General features: G+C 40.8%; 1 protein-coding gene across 1 annotated transcript in view; it reads right to left on the minus strand.

Moving 5' to 3' along the window:
- Window positions 1–27,328, minus strand: part of cntnap2a (contactin associated protein 2a) — a 277,910-nt gene that overhangs the window by 84,845 nt on the left and 165,737 nt on the right. Inside the window, exons 10-15 of the mRNA XM_076080696.1 lie at window positions 24,101–24,250; window positions 14,947–15,109; window positions 9,635–9,741; window positions 7,199–7,318; window positions 6,108–6,223; window positions 3,865–3,949 (exon numbers count right to left, since the gene is read on the minus strand). Of these exons, the coding sequence (XP_075936811.1) occupies window positions 3,865–3,949; window positions 6,108–6,223; window positions 7,199–7,318; window positions 9,635–9,741; window positions 14,947–15,109; window positions 24,101–24,250 (741 nt within the window). The remainder of the gene's footprint in view (window positions 1–3,864; window positions 3,950–6,107; window positions 6,224–7,198; window positions 7,319–9,634; window positions 9,742–14,946; window positions 15,110–24,100; window positions 24,251–27,328) is intronic.

A 27,328-nucleotide genomic window follows, 5' to 3' on the forward strand; every position in this document is an offset into this window, starting at 1 on the left:
TTCTCTCTCTCTCTTCAGCTTTCCCCATTTATTCTACTCACACTAAAGCTTTTCATTCTATCTATTTACTGTATATAGTTGCTTTATCACTTACTTGTCCCTACCTTTTAGTGACCTGTTACATTTTAACAGCCAATGAATATGCTGACTTAATAACAAAAGTTTCATAATTTGATGAAATCCTGAAATAATAGCACTTTATAATGAGAGCATTTACCAGTACAATAGTAATTTTTGACATGACTGGATACAAAAACAAAATTACATTGACAATCATAACTTTATGTCATCCCCCACAGATTGACTGGATGTTGAAAGCTTTCCTCAGCAGAGAGAAAAAGGCTGGCTATTCAGCGCTATCAGCAATCTCATTTTAGAGTGGGCAGGTTATTATCACAAAACATTACATTTGCTGTAACTGAATTTTGCTGCTTGCTTACTTTGCACGTGAGAACAACATTTGTTTGATTACATGATTGGATGACAATTATATTGGACAAAAGTGGTTTGAGTCAGTAATGCTACACCCAGTTCAACTTTTATGTGTAACTAAATTTTTATAAAAGGCACTAATAGCATTCCTTGAGTATGTTATTGGAGACTTAATTACACTTCTTTGTTACATTACTGCAACAAATTTGGGTAACCAGATTCAAGGTACAAGCCCCTGTCCACCAACTCCGAAATTTAGAATCAGAGTAACTTTGTAAGTCTTGTAGACATGTTTGCATGACTAGCATCTCAAGTCAAAGCTTCTTCATATAAGCAGAGCATGTGTGAATCAGTGTTGCCTCTAAACTGTGCCCATACTAGACACCTCTTACTGTAGAACAATTGACTGGATTAATGAGCTCATTTGTTCGACAGAGATATTTCTCTCTTCATTAGCCTGGATTCTAAAAATGATTCTATCAATCGCTTCAGGCAATAGAGAGAGACACAGCATGTGTTTTCACAAGCTTACAAAAGCTCTGAGTCAAAGTGAGTGTGTGCACATATGTGAATACATTTGAAGTGGATCTGATACTCGATGCCTTTGTCGAGATTGAAAGGAGAATTACAGTTTGCCGTCTTGGTGCAGATTGCACACATCTAGGCTCTTTAATTGAACCTAATCAAGTAGGTATTCTCCCTAAACTTAATATGATTCCTGGCAGAAAACCTGAAAGCACACTTCTCCTACATGTGTTTGGTTGAAACTACGGAGCCTCTTTTTGTCTGTTGAACACTATAGTGTACATGTTGATTGTCCGTTCCACACGTCATCGGTTGATCCGTTTATTCACAGAAAAATCAACATAGCTCCAGAGAAAAACAACGCCCCCTTTTTCGCTGCGTAATATTCACGTTCTGTGTGAAAGTATTCATGATAAAAACAACAGTTTGAAGAAATATTTGCAGATATATTTGCAGACAAACATACTGTACCTGGCTTATTACATTGGACATTCATGACCTGTCAAGGCAACTGATGTGCAGCACTGCACCAGCTTCAGCATATGCTTCATCCAAAATCCACTGTGGCTGTGAGTATGTGTGTCAGAGAGTGATAGCTGTGTCTTTTTATCTGCACAAAGGCTTTTTTTGTGCAAGTCTTGTGCCATTGGTTGTTTACAGGTTGTTTACACTGAAAGGAAGGATTCTAAATCATTAGTGAAGGGAGCTAATTCTCCTTTTAATGGGCTAAAGGTAAAAATGGAGACTTTAAATGGGATGAATGAAAACAAAGGGGGGAGTAGAGGAAGCAAGTGTGGAATGAGGAAAGACAATAAATGGATATGAATTGATAAATGTGGAAGCAGAAGATGATGAGGAGCAGTGGAGAGAGGAAGAGATTAGATAAAAGGAGGAAATAGGTGAGGAAGGAGACAAAAGGGAAATATCGCCCGAGTTTGTGCGTGCCTTTGAGCTGTCTCTTTGTGTGTGTTGTTGCATGCATCAGCATCACGCTCTCCCATTATTTTACCCACCCATCTGGCGAATGAGCCAATGTTGGACGGAGACAAACTGTGTGTGCGCAGGTGCAGGATGCGTTTGAGTGAAAGACGGTAGATAAAAAACGGTGAAGGGACAGAATACGGGAACGAGGTGAGGAAGGGGGGGTCACACAATTAGGACAATTACTGCCCAAGTTCCAAATTAGGGATGTCACTGTTGGCAGAATATAATCCTCATTTAACGGTTCGTTTAGCTCTTAAATGCCAGCCCTAGTGTAATAGATGAGATCCGGATGAGAAAAGGAGTGGAGTGTACGTATGTGCGTGTGCCTGTGGTGCAGAGAAAATACTGTTGACAGTGTAATTTGATGAAAGCTGACAGCTAATTTATGAAACATATTTTTGGGTAAATGATTTTTGCCGGTCCTACTACCTCAGTCATTCTAAACTGGTAATTGGATTTCCCTAACTTGCAAGGCAGTGAATTAGGAGTAAACTAGTTAATGAAGGACTGACTGACTGTGTGTGTGGTTGTGGGAGGGATGTTTGCATGTTTGTGTGTGTGTGTTCACACAAAAGCATTTAAGCATGAGTATAAAAAGAGAGCGTATTAATAAGGTGTGTGTATTTCTGTGCACTGCAGGTCTAGTTGCCATCTCTCAGTGCAGTGGAAGTTAATGGCAAAGTTTTGGTCTGCCGCACTAATACCCAGCTATTAGTAACCACCTGTCGCTTTATTCCTACTCAGTCAATCAAGGACTACGGACACACACACGCACACACACACACACACACACACACACACACACACACACACACACACACACACCTAACAAACGCAAGATCCTCGCTCCCTACTTCGCCCACTTTTTATTTCATCTCCTCACTCTAATTGCCACAACTGTCTTGTCTTTATGAAGCAATCCCTAAGGTGGGTCTTTGTGTGTAGGTGTGTGTGTGTGCGTGCGCACTGTGTATGTGTGAGAGCCAGAAAGGAAACAGAGGAAAAAGGCAGCTCTGACAATGACAGCGAGTTTGTTATTCTCATAGTGAAAAACACACAGCCCTGCTCTCTATTTTCTCGAACAACTATTCAAAACTCCATTGAAAGTCCACTAAACCCAGCCAAATCACAAATCAAACGTATCTAATCCAGGGCAAATCTTACACAACTCAGCCATTTCACTAGCCAGCCTAACTAATCCAAACCAAACAAGGAAGACCATGCCAGGCCTTGCTGAAGCACATTACAGCCAAACTGACTGAGTCCAAATAAATCCAATTTAAATGAACGTTATCCAAGTTAATCTATTCAGAATGATGCCAGCCAGGCCACAACTCATTTCCATTGCTCTGTTTCAGTACTTTTATCTGTAGTGCTAGGTAAAGACACGATGAAAGCAACAGTCAAACATACAGATAGACAATAACCCAACCAGGGCCGGGACCCTAGAACTCTATTGTGAAGCCTTCAATAACAAATGAGGGAGGCAATAATATTTGTAAAATACAACACATTCTCACTCCAACTCGTCACTTGGCATCCCTTTCATATGCACTGGGTAGCCCAGTGAACGGCGCAACAAACACAGAGTTAATGTTGTGAATTTAAACAAATACTTGCTCAGGTTTAAGTAACAAAACCACTAAGTTAGGTTTAGGGAAAACATCATTGTTGGAACTAAAATAAGTACGTAAACCAAGTAAAACGTAAACAAGACAACCTAAGTACTGAAAACACGTCACCAACGTCACCAACGCCACCAACGTAACTTCAAAATAACTCAACGCTGCTCTCGAACACAAGTCTCCTGGTTGAAAGTCGTTGTTAGAATGAACTATGACATAAAGAACATCCTGCCTTTCTCAGAACTGTGAACCTGTGCTTGAGTCAGTGGAGAATAAAAGTGCCATCCTCAGCCCTTACCTGGAGTGTTGAGCAGTCTGGACAAGCGGCAGCTGTAGGCGATGTGCTGCTCACAGTACTCCGCACTGGTGGTGATGGCTGTCACCTGGAAACACCAGCACAGATATGCATTGTAATTTTTATCTTATTCAGCCAGACAGGACAATTTCACGTAAAAGCAAATTATTGAGCTGCATAATGAATTAAAGTGCACTGTAATGTTTTAATTTAAGTTCCCCTGATTTAGAGAAGCTGAATATTGGAACAAGTGATCCATACAAATTAGGAGAGAACTAAATTATAGGAAGCATATGCTGCTCAAACACTGTCTCGTGGAAGGACAAAACCACAGTCACTCCTCATTGGAACATTAAAACCTGTAAAGTTCACACACAGTTCGCTTTTGACTGAGAGGGGCTGTCGGAGAACATGACTTGAAAAAGATGACGTGTGTCTTCGTGCGTCCTGTGCAACCAGCAAGACTAAGGTATTGACTCTTTAGTGTGAGAGAACAGATTTGGGTTGTATGCAGCAACACCACAGGAGACAGGTGGTCGGGACATGAGGTGGAACAGTGATATTATCATTGTGCATTTAAAATAATTAAGACTGCATCAGTATATGACGCTGCTGATGGTGTCGGTTAGTTAAAACAGGGACAGCATTAATGTTACCATTGTTTAGAGCAGAAGAAGCTCTATTTCGACTACTCATATGATTTTGTCAACTAATCAATAAGTAAAACTTAGTTTCTCCACAAAGAATCACAGAAAAGCACCACATTAAATGTTTTTTTACCAGATATGTGTTCTGAAGATTCTTTGAAATAAGTCATTCAGCATAAAAAAACCATACAAAACGACTAATTGACTACAGAGATCTTTGTTGACAAAGACCACCACAAGATATAGGAAGAAATGACTCAATTATTTCTATAGTCCATGGCAATGAGTGAATAAGACTGGATCAGTGTATGACGCAGCTGATGGTGTTGGTTTGTCAAAACAAGGATAAATGTTACCATAGTTACAGACTAAATGTATTCTGTATATTTACGGCCATTACAAGATATAAGGAGAAATGACTCACTTCACTCTCGTTGCTACAGACTGTCTAAAGATGGATATTGACAATCAGAATATATCACAAATTCATCCAATTTCTACACTTGATTATCTTGCTCAGGTTGAGGAAATGGACACAACCTCAACACAACCTGGCCAACTGCTGCTCGGTCTACTCGTTTACTTGATTTATTTATATGGAAACTGGGCAATCGAGTTTCACTAGATTCTCAAGAGCACTCCGTTAGCACTGGGTCAACTTTACAAACAACTCTATGCAAAGCTCCGCTAGCTCCGACTAGTTGTTACCAAACGTTGAAAAATGGACTTGTTTAATTACAATCTACTTCTGTTTGATTTCTTTGCAGTTTCTGGAAAGTGCAGACTGAGGTGTCAGTGTCTGGCTGCCACGTAGGCATGATCCCAATCACCTGTGCTAAGCGTTACCCACTCATTTCACAAAAACAGTACTATTTTAATGGAGCACAGACATGGTGAGATTTTAGTGAGGCCGAGTGTAAGGGATAGTTACAGTACCCAGAAATTAGGGGCTTTGCAAGAGAAAAAATAATCTCTTGGACGTGGAAACAATTGCAATAAAATCAAAAATGAAGAGGCGACAAGATATTCACACATGAACGCTATGACTTGTGTTTGTGGATCACTCTGAGTTACTTGTAGGAGTGTATGAAAGGGTGATTCTTTCCAGTGCGTTTTGAGGGAGGAAATCAAAGGAGTTTTTGATCAGCTAACAACATGAGAAGGCAGCCTGTCATAGTAGAAAATGTCGGCACGGTGTAGTGTAAGGGGACATGGCTGGGCTTTTTGAGGACAGTGGAGAACGCAGAAGCATGCTCTATGTTAGACATGCCTTCAAGTGTTGGATATCATTTAAAAGAAAATAATGCTAACTATGTTGATTGACAGTCTACCTCATTCACAAGAGGATGTTGGTATGCAGTCTCTTGACATGGAACTAAGAATCTGATGGCTACAATTTGAAATACATGAAAAGCTTTTTTTCCCCCATTGTATTTCACTGAAGAACAGCACAAGACTTATATTTAGTGGAAAACAGTGTTTGATGGCACCTACCTATTTTTTTAGTTTAATATAGCAGAAAATCTAAAACTCTCACAAGACTTCCTATGAATAATTCATGCATGTGTGTGTGTGTGTGTGTGTGTGTGTGTGTGTTACCTGGTCCATAGAGGCACTGTAGTTAACCTGTAAGACGGTGCGTCTCTCTCTACTGGAGCCAGTCACTGCAATTTTGGGTGGCAGGTTGTTCATAACTGTTGTCCACACTTTGTCCTCTACACACACAAACATGTGAGAAAAGAATAAACCATTTATATGCAGTAAATTATTTGTTTAAGTATATCCAGATTACATACATTTACACAAACTGTGGATTCATCCCTCATACTGACACACACACACACGCACACACACACACACAGCAGTTTGGCTGACATGGCACCAAAGTTCTTTCTGTGTAATCTAAGCTCCAGCTATGCGACGCAGGGTTTAATAGGCATGTCTGTGCTATTATAGCATGAGCCAGTCACTCAGACATCTCCCTGTTCATTCACACTGTCAGTCGGGGAATGTGTGTGCGTGTGTGTGTGTGTGCGTGCATTTCAAGTCTCTCAGGTGTGTGTATGTGTAAACTCTTAACATTTCTGAGGTATATGTGAGTGTGCTATTCAGCGTGACTAAGGGGCTAGCCAGCGGAGTGCAGTGACATTTCATTAAAAGTCTCGCCTTTTCTCTGCCTGCGTGCTCTGCTGTTCCAGACTACCTACTTATTCCACTCTGTGTGTGTGTGTGTGTGTGCATGTGTGTGCGTGCTGAGTTGGGGTTGTGCATGTGTCGGTTTGGGTATGTGTGTCTGTGAGTGACAGAAGTGTCACTCGGACCGTTGGAGCACACTTTGGTTTGCATAACAGGTCAGTTTTATATGTGCTTGTGCTGAGTGTGTGTGTGTGTGTGTGTGTGGGGGGGGGGGGGGGGGTGGCAGCGCTTCAGAGTTTGATGTCAGTAGTATTGACCGTGTTGCCATGGAAACCCCAGGCAGAGCAGGTCAAGAGTGTTTCTGTCTGAGGTTAAGAATGAGGAGGGCAGGAGAGTTTTACGCCCTCACAGGTTACTGGGGCTGGAAAGAGTAGCGAGGTGTGTGCACGCGCACACACACACACACACACACACACACACACACACACACACACACGCACACGCAGTAGATGCACCGTAGATGAAAGCACACACACAGACTCTCCCACACACACCTGTCATGTTACAATTGACTTTGAAGGGGCCAAGGGGTCCGCTGCCGTCGGGGTCGATCCAGTAGGTGTCAGAGGACCTGCCCAGATGCTTATAGGCCTCACATGATGGCTCATAGATGGCTAAAAGTGGGGCAGGAGCAAAAAGAAATAAGGAGACATGAGAGCAGGAGAAAGAAGAAGAAACGAGACTGAAAATGCATAGCCACTGGGGCATAAGCGCAATACACACCAGACAAAAAATGATATGTTGGACATGACTGAGTGGCAAATAACTTTTGTTTAAGGTTGAAATGTTTGATGATTCTGAGGAAAAGTAAAAAAAAACATTAACATAACGTATTTTGACACCTACAAAGAGTTTGGTCTCATCATTTTTCTTATCTTATATTACGTCAAGTTGTTTATTTTTTGACAATGATTTTAAACAGCACTGTTGAAAAAATAATGGAAACTAGAGATACAACATTGCTATTCTAATATCTTTACAACACATGGGGTTAAAAATGTAAATGTTGGCCTGAGGGTGGTGGCAACGTTTAAATCTGAAATTAGAGGGGTTGACACAAAAGTGCTCAGAGATTTGCATGGCAGTAATTTTCATCTTCGCTCCTGTGGTTGACGCTGGAGAAGAGGTCATTACAGTAAAGCCACTCAAAGCTATTTTCTGATATCTTGAGTAGGGTTAGGAATCACAGTATAAGACATGATATTATACTATGTATGTTGCCCACAATAACAATACAAAAAGAGGATACATATACTCCATATACACACTATAATATGTTTCTGCCTGTAATGGACCAAAGATTGATACAACTGTAGAATCTTGGGATGGATCTAAAATAGCACATATTCAAATTCATTGGACTTAGTGTGCGACTTGGAGTGAAACTTCCTTGATTGAGGAGACACCATTCACAGGTTTAATAATGACTTTAACAAAAATAACATCTCTGCCTTTTAGTCTAAGCTCATTATAATGGTTTCTGTTTTTGCATGTCTCTTCTTTCTGTCCCCGCTGACATCCTTTTTTCTTTCATTCCGTCTTCTAACTGCTTCATTATCGGCCTTTTTCTCATAGATATCCCTCTGCTCAAGGAGTTTAGTGATGCTGTTTCTTGCAGAGAGTATATCCTCTTCAACAAAACCTTGTTGAACCATCTCACAAGGATCTGAACAGAATTGTGAGGCACTACTTATATTTCAAAGCCATTGGTCAAAGGCTGCAACACAATGGAAGCTGAATTACCAGCACTTCGCCCAGGATTTCTTCACAGCAGTGCGAAAACAATAAAAAGATTCAAAGGCCAACAGAGAAAGTCACGATACATTGCTGTAGAGGGAATGTGATTAGAATGATGTAACACCTATGCTTCACTTTAACCTTCACCAGAACTGAATTACAGTCATTAACGAAATGGAAACAAACCCAAATTCAAATGTAGGTTCTAAAAGAGAAGATATCAGTGAACAACAGTCCAAGACCCAACACTTACAATGATATAACAGAGAAAAGCTTCACAATTCAGAATTTGGAATTGGCAAATGTTTGACACTTCGGTCAATCCACTAATTGATTAACAAAGTACTCGTTTATTATTAGCACTTAAAGTAAAGTTTGGAGACTTGCACAAAATACTTTAAACAGAATGCATTATTCACCCTGTCTCCTAACTCATATTTTCCTGGCTGGTCCTCCGATTCATCCCATCATCATGTCACTAATGTGCCTTCAGCTATCTCTAATTAGTGAATTAGTCCTTCATAGATATTGAAAAACACAGACGGATAAAAATGTCGTCACACAAAAACATCTTAATGTATGTTGTGTGATTTTTTGTTATTAGTGTCTACGCTTTATTTCCATTCTGATGAATTCAAACTGTCCTTCTGCAATGATATATTCTGAACAATGTCCTTTTCACTCACTCCACTCTTCAAATGTTCTCACACTTCATGTATATTAAATCTGTTTTATGTTGGACATACACAATATTGCCAAAACGTTCCATTCTCATCCTCTCTTAAAAGAGAACAATGTCTGTAGCACATGGGAGGAAGGATGGCATTCTCCAATTTATAAGCCTTTAAAAAAAAAAAAAACGTTGGCTTTTTAAAAAAATCTTTTGAGACTCTGTTCTATTTGTGTGCTCGTGCTTTTGGTCGGGTCAGACCAGAACAAAACGCACAAAGCAGTCAGAAAAGCTTGGCCCCTGAACACTTCACAAGTTCATCTGTCCCACTGCTGAGGATTGTGGCTTTGGAAGAAGAAACAGCTTAAATCACTCAAAGGCAACAGAGGGAGTCCGAATCAAACAAACACACAAGGAACACAACGCAATGGTTTTCGAGTTAAGAGAGGCGGAGGGGGCAGATAGCGAATAACACACAACTGCGCATACACACACACACACACATACACCCTCACGCACTTACATGTGTGGCAGGTGGCTCCAGCGTATCCTGTTCCATCACAGGTACAGCTGAAACTCTCCCACGTCTGTTTACACCGGCCACCGTGCTCACAGTGATTAGGCATACACCTGGAGAAAGAGTGAGTACTTTTAAACATTTGCAAGACATGCGATGCATTTTAAAGGAGAAAAAAATATACATGTTTGTAAAGGTTAGACACAGCCCACTGTCACATGTCTATACTGCCAGCATGCAGCAGATTAATTCAGATTTATGACTGGGTGTGGTGATATAAATATACAGCATTAACATCTGATAAATGGCCTGCTTCCTTTCCTACCATCTGTCACGTGTGAGACATTGAGATTAGATTCTTATACAAGAACACATTTGACTATCATTGTGTCTAATGACATATTACTGTATGTTAAATATGTTGACACAAAATATTATCTGGTATTGAGAATCGTGTAGGGTGAAACCTACAGAAAATGTCTATAAGGTTTTGTTGAATACATTCCTCTACAGAACAGTAGTATACAGTATGGGTAGGGCAAAGGATTACGAGTGTTCATTGAACCTTACACATCAATACACATCTGTACTAATGCAGAGAGGCATCAATACGACAATGTCAAAGCAAAACAAAATCTGAATAATGAGTGATTTCCTGTGTTCAGATTGTATGATTTGCGATGTTATTGGCCACAAATGCATTTGCATGGACAATAAAACACATTTTAAAAGTGTAAGACCAGCGGTAGGAACTGATCCTTGTATAAATATTACACCCAACGGAGACTGTAATATTTTAGTTGACAGTTGATTAAATATAGCAAACAGAAAGCCCCTACCACCTTCAGCTACTTTGACATGGCCTTTTGTTCACACTAAGAAAGCATTTTATTCCACATCAAAAACAATTGTGCTTAAGACATTTTAAGAGTGGATAAATCTGGATAAGAACAAAAAAATAGACATCAGTATCAGCCAATTACTGATAACCTTGGTTAACGGGAAGCTATTATGAGCTGCAATTAAACACCATTTCATACTTTCAATACATTGCGTGAGGCATTAAAATGAGCACCAAAGTTCATCAGAAGTATTTGTATATCAAAAATTCCAGCTACCAAATGCACACAAAACTGGAATTACCATAAGCATCAAAAAACCAAAGTAGCGTACCCAAAGGTTACTCGAAGCAAAGGCTCACTAGCCAACCAAGTCATCCCAAGATGCACAACACAAAGAGGAAACCAAGCTACTTCAAAAAAGTCGAACAAAGCATGAGCTGTAGCACTTACTACCAAAGCTGCTTGACCAAGTTGCAGACACAACAGTTGAGGTAACACCATTCTCACTAACAAACCAAACTACCATTAACCTAAGCATCTTGAGGCATGCCACGCTAAAAGTTAATTCACACGACCAAATTATTTTTTTCAATACTAGCATTTATGTTTACGGTTACAAATCCACAAGACAAAAACACAAATTCAGGTACTTGAATACGTGCAATGAGGAAATCAAAGATACCACAGAGAACAACCTCGCCAGCCCTATCTAACTAGTCACACTTACTACCCAAGTAGACTCAACCCTAGTCTTCAGACAGATACTGGTGGTGGGTACATCTGCACGGATTCCACCAGAACCAGCAGGCAACCCTCTAGAAACCAGTTGACATTGTCTTCACCCAAACTCTTGGTCACATTAGCTGAAAACAAAAAACGGCTTGGTGTCCTTTTGAGATCGACCACTTTAGGCTAAAAAGGAGATGCATGGCCCCTACCAACTAAGATGTGACCACTCTCACCAATAACATACACCAGCACAAATGCTGCTCCCTTAAAACATCCACCTAATGAACTCCACAACAGTAACCAAACAAACAAGAGAAGAAAAATCTTTGCGTGTTACCCTTAATTACAATGCTTAATACCAAAGGCACTTTAATCTTTACTCCTGGTCTTTAGTGCTAAAACTCAATTTCACCTCCTTTGTCACACTAAGGCTAGATTTAACCTTACCAGACGTTTTTACATCCCAGACGAGCCCCCATTTGTCACAAATTGGCTGTGACAAGGCGGGAGTCAACGCAAGGTTATACTTAAAACCAACACAATTTACCAAACTACAGTTAACGCAAAACCAACAGTGTGTGTAGATCAGCAAAGTCAGTAACGAAAGCCTTGCATGGATGCATGTGCTGTGAAGGTGTTGAAGGTGCAAAACCAAAGGCAATGATGCAGGTTGGATGTCTGCTGTAGCAACGGAAAGAGACAGTTTTTACAGCCTAGAAGGCCCATGTGAGTTTAATCAAGCTAATGACACTCCCATGTCAACCATCTGCCTGCTGAGGTTGGCCAGGACAGACTCCAGGACAGTGAGAGGGCTGTCACGTCAGACGCACAAAACTGTCAATGAGAACAACTTAAGTGCATGTCTGCCTACACTGAAAGAAATTCTTTGTGATCATGGAAAGCAGGAGGTGACAGAATTGGGGTTTATCCTGCTGACTCTCCATGTATACGACTGTTGTACATGTGTGTTTCTTTTACAGTCATAATCTACATTTCAAAAAGGACCTGGAGTAAGGAGTGTAGTGCATGTAAACAGCGTTATCCTTCGCCGTGTGAATACAGCATTGAGCACATAGCAGCTCAGACGCCACTGTTTTTCTTGTTGAAATTTCAATACCAACTCAGATCTTGAATACATCAAAGTTCTGCGGTTTGATCTGCCTTCAGGCCTGGTGGGGATGGATCCTGAGGCACTGTAGTCTCAGAGCTGGGTTTTCCCACACACAAACTCGCACACTATGTACTTGTGCACACATTTTGTCATTAAAGTGCAAGCTTCAGTGAAAACTAATATGATGAGGAAAGCCAGCTGAAAAAAAAAATATTGACTCATAAGAGCTGCAGGGGTCCTTTAACTGAGTTCTTCCTTCTGTAGGGAGTCGGGCAGCTAAGCAGCACAGAGCCGGAGACAAGACGATCGCTGTTATTACTCTTATGCACTTACATCTTTTTTTTTCATATGTGGATGAGCTCTGTTCTGTAAGCTGTCAATCCTGAAGTGACAATGAACTACAGATGTACATTCTTACATTCTGAAAACATGAGTGCTGGTGTGTTATTGTGAATGGACTGTATTGTCAGTATTGTAACTATGTGTAGAATGAGAGCGAGACATAGCTGCTGCAGAAAAATTACATTTGCAAAATAATTATCCACCTCTAGCTCCGACTGTGTTGACTGGTGCAGAAAAAGACACTTTAGCTAACACTACTACACATGTACTTGCCTGCTATTTCAACAGTGACGCTGTCTTTCATGAACAAAAGAAAAAGTTCTGATGACAAAAAGTACAGTTTATATACACCCATGGGTATTCAAATCCTATTAAACCATGACTGTATCAACATGCTATTGCATGCACTGTAAATTAAATAGAAAATTATAATATAAGGGGCTGCGATTGACAAGCACCGACAGTCACAAAAGACATTATGCTCCGCAAGCTGTGAGTACACTGACTACATATGCGGTGGGCTTTGTATGAAAATGTAAGATCTTTGAAGAGAATGGAGCGCCTCAGTATGATTATGCTTTCATGTGTGTGTTGCAGTACCCTTACAGAATGACAGGGACATTGTGAAAGATGGGGATTTACATGCCTTGCCCCTGTGTGTGTCAGCATGACTGTGTGTCTGTGGAGATATGTGTGTTTTCTTCCACCATCTCAGCCTAAAACAGAATCCCACAGTGGAACGGCATTGATCAAAAGGAGGTCAGACGGGGCTATTGAACTGCCTTCAAAGACATTCTGATTAGTTAGATGGAAACACTGGACCCATTCATCTTCCATGGCAGGACAGGGCCCGCCTCAAATAATGCAGGGCTGATACACAACGTTTGAAGAAATTGAGATGGGGAAAGACAAGGGAAGGAAAACTGTTGTGGATATCTTCGGACTTTCAAAAGAGTTAGTCAGAAAAATCTGAGTCAGCCTGCTGCTGGTAGCTATCAGCAGCGCTAATGCACCACAATCTGGTATAATACTATTTTCATTCTACTTCACATTGCAAGGCAAAACAAATGGCATCGGCATGAAAACGTATCCAGGAAAGAGGGCGTCGTCAAAATGTAAGCGTGCCCAAAATATTACTTAAACTAGATCTTTTACATTTTTTCACCCGTGAAAACACAGATTTTTGAAATAATGATTCACAATGTAGTATGGACTGGGAGAGTATCACTTTTCTATGATGACAAAGTCACCTGACAACCAAAGCAGTCAATGTGAACATTTCTATTGTGAATTCAACCGCGCAAAAAATAAATAATAAGGTATCAAACTTTTAATTGTTCTGCCATTTCAGTATGGACTGAGAACTTTGAGAAAATGATCTGGCCCAGGCTTTGGTCTAAATTGAAGTATCTCAGCGACAAAATGGATCTAAATCAAGCAGTGGTTGCTGGTGTCTACTTCTCTGGCTGAGGATATTGATGAGGGTAAGTGTTATTGACAAACCTAACCTGAAAACAAATCACTCGGGATAGGGGATATGCTGTTCCAATCAGCGCAAGGTCAACTAGTTATTGCAGCTTCCTACTCACGTCTACCTTTGCAATCCATGCTCCATGTCAATAAGCACTGAAATCTTTTTGGCCATTGCATGACTGAAAACCACTGAACTTTTGCTTACCATAGGACAAGGCATAATCCCTGAAGATTATGCCTCGTCTATGCCTCGTCTATGCCCACTGGCATTAGATTCGGTGGAAAGAAGCACTCCAATTGAGTGCAAGGCATGGACGATTCCATATGCATCTCAGTGTGTTTGTCTTGTCTATGACAAGGAAATAAATTGGAATGTCAACAAGTTGTAATGAATGCTTCCAGTGAGCCAACATTGGGACGTGCTGTGCAGAATATCCAGCTCTGTTATACTTGAGAAATGAGTGGCTCATGTTTGATGTTTGATTAAGATCATACAGTGTTTTCCAAGGATGAAACCTACTCTTTTTTATTTTATTTTTTTTACTGTTTACACACATCCCCTTACCCTGGGAATCCACAACATCAATTATGACAAGCACACAAAACACAGCCACAAAAACATAGTCTTGCACAGTTACACTCACAACACCCAGATCTCCGAGTCATACATCTCTAGATAATAATTCAGAGACTGTTTTTATGACTCTCCCAATTCAAAACCATTTGATTTATGACACTTATTAGTGCCTTGCATTTGGCTGAACATTTCATTCATGAATGATCGTATGGATGTGTGTGCATGCAGGAATTATCCTTCTTACCTGTCTATGATTGCACACATGTCTAGGCTGACATTCTCAAAAGCTCCCATAGTGCCTTTTTCCACCGCATGCAAATCAGCTGGTTGGTCGTCCACCAAGATTGCTTGCATGCAGCCCTGGAAGGTACGCTGGGAGGGTGGGAACAGCGTCTGGAGAAAATACCCTAAAACCAGCAAAAACAAACAAAAGCACAAAAAAACGTTATCATGGATTTTTTTTTACTATTACAAATCCCAGAGAGTTGGAGATGAATAAACTGACTACACAACAGAATTTGAGAGGGAACAGAAACAAAGGGATGCACGGCAGCTTGCATTCGCAGACCGGAGTGAAAGAGGTGAGAGAGTGTGGGAGAACGACAATAAACAACAACAAAAAATGAATATTTTGATCCACGATTTAAAACACATCATGAAAAGACGACCTTCTGTAGAAGTAGACATCAGACTGAACGATGATATCATCCTTGATGCGGAACAACAGACCTGGTCAGTGTCCTGTTATTGTCATTTTTCAAGTCTCAAACCTCCATCAGTCCTCAGGTTTTAGAGCTCATCCACAAGGCCCATTAGCCTTAATGCCGGCGCTAAGGCCGCAATAGACCATAGGACAGATAGGTTTTACTGTATACAGTACCTTTATGAGATACAAGAGTCAATGGCCCGTCCAGAGGTAGCACTGGGCCTTGACTGAAACAAGGACAAGGCTAGGACAGAAATGTGTGTGTGAGGGTGTGCTTCCTAAATCATTTGCAAAAACGAAAGTCCATGGATATATGGTAGGCGTGTGAGTATTCTACATGTACAAAAATCTGTCTTTAGTGTGCACATTTACAGGCGCTATTACAGTGTGCATGCCCTGTCATATATAGGAGATGAGAGCCTGGAATTCAATCTTTGTCACAAGCACGCAGGTCACACATAAAAGACTGCGGCTCAATGACATCTCCATCATCGTGATGTTATAAGCTGTCACACCCTCCAGCATGCCTATTAGCCTCAAGGCCAAAGCATCAAAGAGGCTTATTATAGAGGGCATATGCACTGTGTGCGTTTGTGTGCACCAAAAAATATTTTTGTTTATGCGGCTGGCTGTTATGCTGTCAAACAAAGCAGCAGAAAAGTAAAATGCGTGTCCCCGCGTGTGCGTTTGTGCTGGATTCATCCTTTTCTTCACATTTTTTGATTTTCATTTCCTTGCCCAAAAGTGTGTCCTGTCATCCTTGCCATCTGTCTCTTCTCCTGCCACACCTGTCTGCTGTCTTTCCAGGGGAGTGGGAGAGAGACAGACAGGCAGTGAAAGGAGAGAGAAGATGGAATAAAGAAGATGGGAAACAGAGCAGACTGCAGCCGGCTGGCTGGCAGCACTTTGTGTGCTCTGGACAGCATATGAATGCAAAGGAAATGCAGCCTTCTGACAGTTTGGCAGAACGAACGGAGCAATGCATGGAACGACGGATGGGTGAATGGATGTATGTTGTAAGGGCGTGACAGCCAACATGTAGGGCGTGAAAGCTATAGCGGGTGGTTTGTCTTTTATTCTATCTAAACCACTGATGGGTAATTTAACGATAGGAAAACTTCCTACTTGTTTGTTGGGTGTCACCTGATTAAGCCCACCTGCTGCCCATTTAAACAGAGAACTTCAAAGATATTACAACTGAAGATTACTAGGGGAGCCTTTGTTGATCAAAGTTGTCACTTTAATCAACACTGTAAATGTTCATCTGGGCATTGCACTAAACTAATTTGCACATTAGTTGGCTAAATAAGACTAAGAGGACATTTATCCTGACAGTATTCATGCTTTAACTTTGGTCAAAGTTCCCCCTTGTTGTCGCTCTAAAGCCACGACCAGCGATGTATCATTGTATCATTCAAAATCCTGCATCGCAGCTGCATTGACAAACAAGAGGAAGAAACAGACCAAGATTAATGATGTGGAGACAAACGGAGACAAACACTTGGCAAACAAAGCATAGATGGGGCCATACATCTGTACATGCCACAAACAATTCACACACACCCATAGCTCAAAGCATGTCTGACCACATTTGATTATTTTCATCCTGAATGTAACGATGCTGTGTGACTTTAATGTGTTGTATAAACAAAAGCTCTATTTCTCATAACCCCTCAGGATCTGGAACAGCAGCAATAATCCCCTGCAGTCTTGCTGGCACTATCACAGCCCCTCTGCTGCGCCCAAAGAGCTTCCATTACAATACACACTAGAAGACCAGCCCCAGCTCCCTAATACCTGATCACCACCTGTCTGGCACAGCTGGCTCTCAGGCTACAGAACACTTGTGACCACATCCAAACACATTTCGGGGGCATATCTGCTTTCAGAAGAGGTATGGAAATCGGCCAAAATGCTTAGATGTAAAAATTGAACAAATATTTTGAGGCTACAATTCCACAACATATTCAGGGGGGACAAAATTTGTTGCCAAACACAATATGTAGAGTTCCCAAATTCACACCAGGAAAAACTGTGCTTATCTATTAACCACCTGCTGCTATTTCTCCCTGAGCTGTTTCCTCCGACTGTAAAGAAGCAAGAAAAAAAAAGCACAACCTTGGAGCACACCTTCAAACGAACTTAACATGCATGCGTTACTTACCTTACTGCACACAAGTCGAGCACAGTATGTAGCCTACCTGATATGGTGGATGTGCTCAAGACTATGCATATATTCACAAACGTGCACGATGAACACATACTAACACATTCTCACATACAAGCGCTTGGCCAGTGGTAGAAGGCTTTTATGATTCTATAGGTGTCCCTCACGTGTTAGTTTTGGACATGATGTCAGTGATCTCGTGTCAATATCTGCCCGTCACAAGCGAGTCTTTTCAAAATAGACTTCCGTCTTCAAAAGGAAGTTTAGGCTCAGGAAAAGAGCGTGGTTGCTGTTAACTTGACTGACTAACGACTCTTCAACGTAGGTTTTAAAAAAAAAAAAAACAGCAACGTTGTGTTCGCGCTTCCTTACTTCGACGTTAGTCAGAACGGAATGGCAAAGTTTTGGGGGAGAAAGAGAGTTTTGTGGAAACAGGGCTGAGCCACGGGGGTCCTGGGGTGTCTGTGGCCCTCGTCCAATTAGATCGCAGTGTTGATGTTTTATTGCTTTCGCATCTAAACATTCCTTGGAGCTTGCTCTTATCTGAAACTCAGATCAGGCTGCAGATGTCTCTGCAAGCTAGGAAGATCCCTTTGTCTCAGAGCACATGGTCAAGCACATGGCCCCAACAAGGTATTCACAGACTTATTTTATATCTTAGAACAAAACTGAGCATGAGTTTTTCCAGGTTTATGACTCATTCTTTCAGCACTCTATGTTGCTGGCGGGTGCATCGTATTCACACACTAACCGTGCATGGGTGTCATACACCGAGGAGGAGAGTGAGAAGGAGTTGACAAATGAAAACAGCACAAGCTGATGAATGTCTGAGTCATCACACACTTTAAGATGAAGAGAAACAGGTGGTAGTATGTAGAAGCTGGAGGTTTGGTATGTATCACAATTACTTCTACATATACTGTGAGTATTAATTCACATTGCAAGTGTTGGAAAGTATTCTCTTTTTTCTTTTGTTTTACTTCTAAGTGAAACATTTCACATACTGGAGTGACCGAATAAACCAACTTGAGTGTAAGAAGCATCATAACGCTTTATTTCAAAAGGTCAGAGAGGTTTTTCATCACAGCACCCTGTAGACTGAAATGGAAAAGTTTAAGACTGGCAAATAGGCTGCTGTGAAACTGTTATTTATTCATACACATGAAATACATGTGAGGGAAAACATGACATTTGCCAAAAGAATCAAACACCTGCATACTCCAGGGTGGAACATCCCATAATTGACTGCAATTTGTCCACTGTTCCTGTGGAGAGAAGAGCACGACTTTATGGCCTTATGTATATGTGTGTTTGTGTGAGTGTCCACCTTCCCTCTTGAGAAATTCAATTTGCGGATGTCTCGTGTCAGTCGCTTACTAATTTCTCTAAGCGCAGCGTCAGGAGTGAGAAACTACTCCCCGTAAAATAGGCTTTGGGTTCAGGAGGCTGCTTCTAAAAGCAGACGCTTGAAGCATAGAAGGGTGGAGATGAGAGGAGACGAGGGTTGGCATAGGAAGGGGCCGACCCGGTTAAAGAGGATAAGAGGGATGAGAGGAACGAGGAGGATGAGGGCCACAAAAGAAAAAAGAGAAGATAAACTGAGAAATTGGAGAGAATGAAAGAAAACGAGGGAGGGAGGGAAAGCGGAGAAAAGAAAACAGTGGAGAAGAAGATAATTAAGAAAGAGGGCATAGTTGAAGATACGATGACAGTGGATCAGAGCCAAGCCTTTTCTTTCCTCTGACATCTAAAGTATAATATCCTGTAACTCTGTAACCTTGGGTTTAGGCAGTGCCACGTGAATTTTAATGCCGCAGAATCAGAAAAAAGCAGGGCAATTTTATCCAAAGCAACGTTTTTAGCTGGTAACGTTAATGCCACTGAACTCAAAAAAAACTGTTCTCAAGGAATATGTCTTTTCAGTATATGAAAAACAAGAGCAGTGACATGTGACACAGCGAAATGTTGCTCCATCTTTTTAAAATAGAGCTTGTATAAGGGAATTACTACAAAAGTGTTGTATTAATTGACATGAACATTGCACATACAAAACAGTGTTACAAACTAAACACGTTGACAGAAATAAGGAAGATAAGTGAAGAAAGGAACTGCATTGCCTTCATAATTTAGCCTTTCAACTCTTTGGCAATGGCATTTGAGCTGTGTAATGTCCCATCATAGTTCTCAAAATACAATAAACATAACCACTTATGGAAATAAGGCAAATGTTTTTTATGTCAGCGTGCTTGTCTTTGCATCAAACCTCGATGGTATTCATATTAATGTAATCTAAAAGCATTAAGCAGCTGTGTTATGTTTAAAAAATATTTTTTACAGTTTCTTTTATGATCGCTTAAGCACAATTATCATTCTAATCAATCTTACACCTAGCACATCAGTGTCTGTCAGTCTACAACAAACTTAATTGTGGCTAACACCTTAAATCTGGAGTTTTAATGTCTATATAACATTATGCGATATCTACGCTCACTGCACAGAAAGGAGGAACTTGCTGCAAAACCTGGGGGGCAAAAAAATATTGCAGTGCCTCCAGAATTGTGTGTTGTCAAATGTTCTTGCGTTTTGTGAAGTATCATTGTGTTTTCTGGAGTTTTATGTGTGTTGTTAATTGTTTTTGTGTTTTTCGACGTTTTGTTTCGTTGATGTGTTTTGTGAAATATTGTCGTATTTTCTGCAATGTCAATTAAAACACTGCTTCAGACTTTGTATGTATATGCATAATGTATGTATATCCCTGCATATGCTTGGCAGCCAAGCTTCAATATAATATTAATAAGTTCTAATTTGGTTTAATGTGCCAGTTGGGTATGCTTAATAAACATTAAGCCGCAGTGAAAACAAAAAAAAAAAAAACATTAAATGAGGAATATATAAACTGAGGAATAAAACCATCTTTCTTCTGGCATTCAAGACAGGTTTCTACAGTGGCACTCACTCAAGAGGAATATGTGGGACGGCTACTTTGAACCCAAAATCATTTTACATGCAGAGCAAACACTATAATATGTCCACTACATGCGTCACAATAAGATGAAGAGAGGACAACTTAAAACAACCTAAAAACAATTGTCAAAAACCCATTGTCACAATGAGTGTATGATTAAGACGTAGTTTCATCATTACTTCGTCTACAGGCTGTGAAAACTGTGGTCACTGATCAACAACTGTTGCCAATGAATAACACAGCAGATTGGTGCCTTGAAGCCACGCGATTTGAAGCGGATGGCTGCCTAGACGAAGCCTCATCCGGTACATAAAATACTATTGAATGTTCAGAATACTGGCACACTGAAAGAACAGTCACATAGAAAGTGCTGATGGGATATGGTTCGAGAGCTTTAGGACAGCTTAACGCGCTTGGCCTCTCTGACTCATCAAGCTGAACAATCTAAGACTAATTGAGGGCAAGTCAAAGGCTAAACTGTCTTTTGTTCACTCACCATATTATTCGGCTACCTCTGCGCTGGGATGAAAATTAGCCCCTGAATGTGATGAGGTGTTTTGAATAAATGCTATAGATATTCTGTCTGAACTGTAAATGAAGTGTGTTCCTCTACGTATGAGTGCTTAGGAGTTTCAGGGCACGTGGTCAAAAACACCAACACAGTTAACAGCCATGCACGCTCACACGAACCGACATACACACGGAGTCAGATGGCTTCAGGCCTTCATTGTTAGTCTGTGATAATGGGGAGGCAAGTCGTAATAAAATCAGGTCACGCAATTGGACGACTGATCAGTATGCTGTACAAATCTAAAGTAAAACCAAACCCAATTGTCAAAAAGTTGAGAGCAAACTAAAATAACTCCCGGAGCTGAAAACAAGCTGCAACAGTACACACGTACCTTTTCACATGAAAAATAAATTTTCGAGTTTGAACTAAGAATGTCTCTCTAAAACTTCTCCCCTAGCCTGTGAAGCGGTGGCCTAAATATCTCTTTGTACTCCTTGCCATAGTAATAATCAGCAGTTCTGTAGCCCCTGCAGCCTTCAAACTTGTGTTTACCACCAGACTCCCTGCTCCTCAGTATTCATTATGTCATGTAAAACTAACGAGTAAAACCCAGTCGTGCCTGTTGGTAGGGGGATAAAAACTTCTGAAAGAACACAGTTGTATTTCTCTGATTTGTAACGATGCATACATGTGTGAGTGAGTATATGTGTGGATGCAAATGAAAGCCACGTGCTAGATTTCTTTCTCAGAATGTGAGTTATGTGTCTGATGACATCCATGTACTGCCTCTGGGATTTTATGTTTCAATGTCACCATACCTCTCAGCCTCTCAGCTCCTAAGGACATAGCTTTCACTTCCTTTTTCTCTCTCTCGAGTCTTGCACTCGCTTAAAAACTCGCTCGAAATTTCTCTGCCAAAAAAAGTCTCTTCATCTCAGTATTTGTCTCTACTTTCCTCCTATCTTTTATCTGTCTTCTCCTCAGTTTCACTCTTCCTTTCTCACACTCACTCTTGCTTGTCTCCTCTGCCCTCTTCAAGGGGTAAAGACATTGCAGAGATCCTCTTCTCTCAGCCACTATTGATTCCCAACTCAGCTTACCAAAATCAATAAATCACCAATTGGATCAAAACGGAGGCTAGAGGGTGAGAAGGAAGAAGAGAGGAGAGGCGGGAGAAAAAATAAAAGACAGACGAAGACAAAAAATAGCAGGTGAAAAAAAAGACAAGCGATAATAAAAGATAAAGTGTTTATACTGTATAATCCTCCTTGGATTAAAAAATGCAAGAAACAAGTAAACAATGTAGCCGGTTTTGGATGGTTCCTGAGTGAAATGCAATTAGCATATCAAGGCCTCAGAAGACTAGATTTTAGAAATAAAAAATACTCATCATGGGCTTAAGGGTGATTCACTAAACAGCAGAGAATAGTTAATTAAGATGGACAACATACAATCAAATAATCTGGATGTGTGTGTGTGTGTGTGTGTGTGTGTGTGTGTGTGTGTGTGTGAGGCACTATGATTCTTATTGACTGGCCCGGGGAAATAGTCTTGCTTGATCGAGGAGATTGTACTCTGATAGAGAGAGGAAGAGAGAGGAACAGAGGCCTGATGGAGCTATCAGAGCCCAGACCATCTCTTTCAGTTACTGTAATTTCATACAGGTGCCAACACACACACACACACACACAAAAAGTCACATGTGCACACTTAGAAACAAGCCATCTTCCAGCAGACGGACAGCAGTGTCTGGCATCATTAACCTGGCGTCTTCCTAATTCAGACAGATAGTGGCTGCCTCGTGTGTGTTAGTGTTTGTTCCCACTGGTTGTGTGTATCTGGTGATCTAGTTGTGTCTGTGCTCTTGCTAAGTGAGCAACTTCCTGAACTCTGGCCACTGGGATATAGATTTCTAGTGGGATAAATGATTTATAGACATATTTAGCCTGCAAACACACAGAGGAATAAGACTTATGTTGGCACGGTTCATCGAATAAGTTTCACGGAGTCCTGCCAACACATCTCACACCCAACTCGTCAAGACCTGGTCAGCGGCCCTGCGCTGCAACCTATGGCGGTTTAGGTACCCTGGGTGTCCGTTTCCGCTCATTACGCCTACAGTGTCTTTTCACAACTAACTTCCATGTTCCCAGAAAAAGTACAGTTTCCAATAGTTACATGTATACAGTCTCTATTTAAAATGAAACTTTCAACGTAGGTTTACAAAGTTTTTTATTTTACTTACGCAAGAAGGCTACTCAGTTTAGGTACTTAGGTTTAGGAAATAATTGTGGCATGGTTACCACTTTAGTAGGCTTGTTATGTAGCTTGTTAAGTATACAGAAGTGTAATAGAACTAAGGTACACTAATTATAACGCTTCACACTGGACTCCTACACGTCCTACATGGACTTTCTTGGCATTCATACTACATCGTTTGCTCTGACCATCTAATAATGACGCGGATGGGTTGGAGTTAGCTGAAAGCCCAGTGCTTCTCATACAGATGCTTAAGGGTGCCTCTGTGCATCGGTATCATTAGCCGAGGGGCACTGACCAAGAGTCCGTATTTGACGAGTTGGGAGTGATATCAGGTTGGTTTCATAGCCGACTAACACCAATACATTTCTTTCCAAACATATTCTATACAAATTAACAAAAATAAAGAACTCCAAAGTAAAGGCAGATTAAATAACATGTACCTGTGTCCCGGGCTTGATCAAGCAAACAATAGGAGGCTAAGAAAATTAACCAGAAAAAGTAATATTACACGTTTAAGACAACACAGCAACTAAAAACTGAAGATATATGACAATATTTCGTAGAATTTATGAAAAAACATTGAGATGTGTAAATTGGATGCTATTTTCTGACACTGCCCCATTTCTAGACCATCTTTTACCTCCGTAAAGCATGACCATCTTATACTCTGATGCCTCCCAGATGGGCGCTGGAGAGGAATGTGATGGGATAACAATGAATGGAGGTGAAAGTGAGAATGGCAATGCTTTTGTCCAATCTGTGGCAATGTTCTTGCGGTGGCTCTTACCTCCCAAGTGGTAGGTTCCTCCTGTGGTGATGGTGAGAGGTGAGGTGGAGCGCACAGCAGACGCCTCCTCGCCATCTATTGTCAACATGGCAAAGTTCTCCTTGGCGACCAAACGTATTGCGTGCCATTGGCCGTCGTTAAGGCCTGAGCCTGGAGGGGGACAGAGATCCACTTTGACGTCAGTAAACACACACTGCTAAAGTTTCTTTGCACAAGTTAGTTTTTGCTGACTGACTTCTTGGAACAGAATAATTTACAATAAGACTCCAATAATTTCAAATAACTGATTCCTGCAAAAAAAAAAGAAAGAATAAATCCCAATCCAAGTCTGATAAAGATGCAGGCTTTTTATATATACGTTTTTTTAAAAGGATAATGTCGAGGACGTGAATAAGATTTAAGGAAAAAGCTACTGGGTGACTCATCATGTGTATGTGGGTGGTGAAACAAGGAAATACAGTTTATGTCTGTGATGTGTTGCTATCTCTCTCCGTTTACATTGTTATACAACAGTTGTTGTCCACAATAATTGCACCCTTGTGCTTTTTTCCGTTCATCTCAGCAGACAGGCGAATGTGTTTTGAGACACAGTTAAGACATGCTCAGCTGAGGATCATGTTCCATCATGTGCCTCAACCACATCTTTTCTTCACTTCTACACGTATCCTCATATGAAAGCCAAAGCTCCCAGATTCTTCGTCGCTTCTCTTTTGTTCTCTCACTCCTTCTTTCTCTCTACCCGTCTCCAAGCCGAGTGCAGCTTCCAGTCTCAAGGCCCTTGTGTCTCAACTCCATTAACTCTCAGAGAACCCTGTTTGCGTCGGAGTACCACAGTGTACGTACAGTATGTGTGTGTGTGTGTGCGTGTATCTGTGTGTGTTCTCTATCTGCGCATGCAAGCTTTGTGCACTCTGTGCAAGTGTGTTCAAGTCTGTATTGTGTTGCGTTGTCTGCCTTTGTCAGAGTAGTTTGTGCGTGTTCGTGCATGTGAGTTTTGTGCTCTCCTTTTCTCTCTCTTCCCTTGTAGCTGTGCTCCATTAAATATGAGTGATGTTTTGGAAAGGGACATTACTACTGGAGCCGAGAGAGAAGCCAGCTCACTCTCATCACCCTGTCCTCTATACATCACCTCTTACTGACACCAATCTCTATTCATCCTCCCCTCTCTGTCCCTGATTATTTCTTTCGTTGCTTACTTTGTCTTTATTTCCTTTCCTATGTTTCTGCATTTCACTTTTCGCTATACTCTTTCTATCTTCATGCTCCTCTCCTCTTGTGGCCATCTGCTGCATTGTCTGCCTTTTTCAATTTGGCTCCACTCACTGCTTCACTGACTGTAATACATCGATAGTAAGGACACAGTGTAGTAAAGTTCAAGGTACGGTCACGTGCAAATTGATTTCAGCAGAGTCCATTTACTCATGGTTCTGCATGCACTTCAATACACATGTACAATAGCTTGCTGCATGGGCAGTACATTGGACCCCTGTGTGTAAGAGAGTGTGTGTGTGTGTGTGTGTGTGGCAGTTTCTGCATTTATCTTCACCATCTATGAGGCACACTTTCACATTGTCACATTTCTTCCCAGAATGCACATGGACACCTTGGCTTTCGAGTCAGTAGGATGCACTAATTAATCTCTATCAGCAGGGTGACTGTGTGCATGTGTTAGTGTGTGATAAAATAAGTGCCAAGATGGTGTGTGACGGCTGTGGCCTTGTTCAGGGCAATCCCGGTTAAATATGCACAAACACACACATGCAACACACAAGCACACACACACAACAGGACACACATGAACGTGGTTATGCATAAACATTTCCACTAGCTCTGTCAGGGAATAAAAAACAATATGATACAACATTGCATTGTTATTGTGCTTGGAAGTCATGAACTGAAATGTAATATCGGCATGAAAATTAGAGGATAGCGTCTGCTTTGTCTGAATGACTTCAAAAAATGCCAGTTCTGGTAGAAAAATACCTTGATGTGCTCCTTTACAGGCAATCTCATTTCTGACAGTATATTGGTTTTGATGTAATCACTATCAAGCTCCCTGCTTCATCCCGTCCCTCTCTATAACCTCTTGAATGTAATGGAAAATAGATACTGTGTAACCTTGTGTCCCCTCATCTGTTTTACATCACCTGCAATAGCTTTGAATGATGAGCTTATCAGTGATAGCAGTGTTATTGAATCTTCACACTCGCTGCTGCACGGATGTGCAAAAAAATATTGCGTGCGCACACACACACACACACACACACACACACACACACACACACGTGTGACGCACTTGCCACACACACAGGCTCAAATCACACACATGTCGGCTGTCTGCCACAGATAAAATGAGCACAGATAATGAAGGAGACTAGAGGAAGGAGGAACAGAATTGCTTAGATTTGAGTAGATAAGACGGTTTCATGGCTTTTTTTTTGGAGCTGTCATTCATATGCACGGGCCTGATGAGAAAGTGGAAGGCTGACCGGTCATTTTGCTCTGTTTTTTATTTTGAATGAAATAAAAATGAGGATATTGCACAATAATTTCACTTGCGTCGTCTCACATCTACACTCATCTATACTCGTTAGAAAGAAAAAGACACTAAACTGTGGCAAGTATGTCTTCCCAACTGAAAAATAACCCATTAAAACGACTGAAAGGTTGACAATTATATCACATAATACATAATGAAATAGAATAACATTTGACCCTGATGATTTCATGACATTTTGGCAATTTAATTTCCTCTCAGGAAAAACAACTATTAAGGTCATATAAAACATTGTTATTTACCATTCCATCCAAGGCTTTTTTGTTGTTAAAAACATCTTATTGAATGTTGTTTATTATTCATATCAGCAGAAGCATTTATTCAACAGGTTAAATATGGAAACCTTATGGTGGCTTTTCTTTTAATCCAGATAATACAAACATTTTAAATGTGCAGCTACTGACCTTCTGCATAAACAAGTTCAGTGATGATGTTTATAAGAAAAGCACTACTTATGTCCAAAATAACTGCCACAATGTAATACCACAACTGCATGTTAAATTATACTTTGCGGGTGCTTTATCCTTTTATCATTTTCTGTTGTGTTGGCATAGTTGTTCTTGTACAAACAGCTGTGGTCATTGCATCAGCCAACCTTCCTAAATATGGTCAGGTACGGCCTTCTTTTGCCAACTTGGCACAAGATAATTAATGAGTTGTTTTTTTCTGCT

The sequence above is a fragment of the Anarhichas minor genome, unplaced genomic scaffold (assembly GCF_050575085.1).
Source record: "Anarhichas minor isolate MPS153535 unplaced genomic scaffold, ASM5057508v1 ptg000074l, whole genome shotgun sequence".
NCBI classification, from domain to species: domain Eukaryota; kingdom Metazoa; phylum Chordata; class Actinopteri; order Perciformes; family Anarhichadidae; genus Anarhichas; species Anarhichas minor.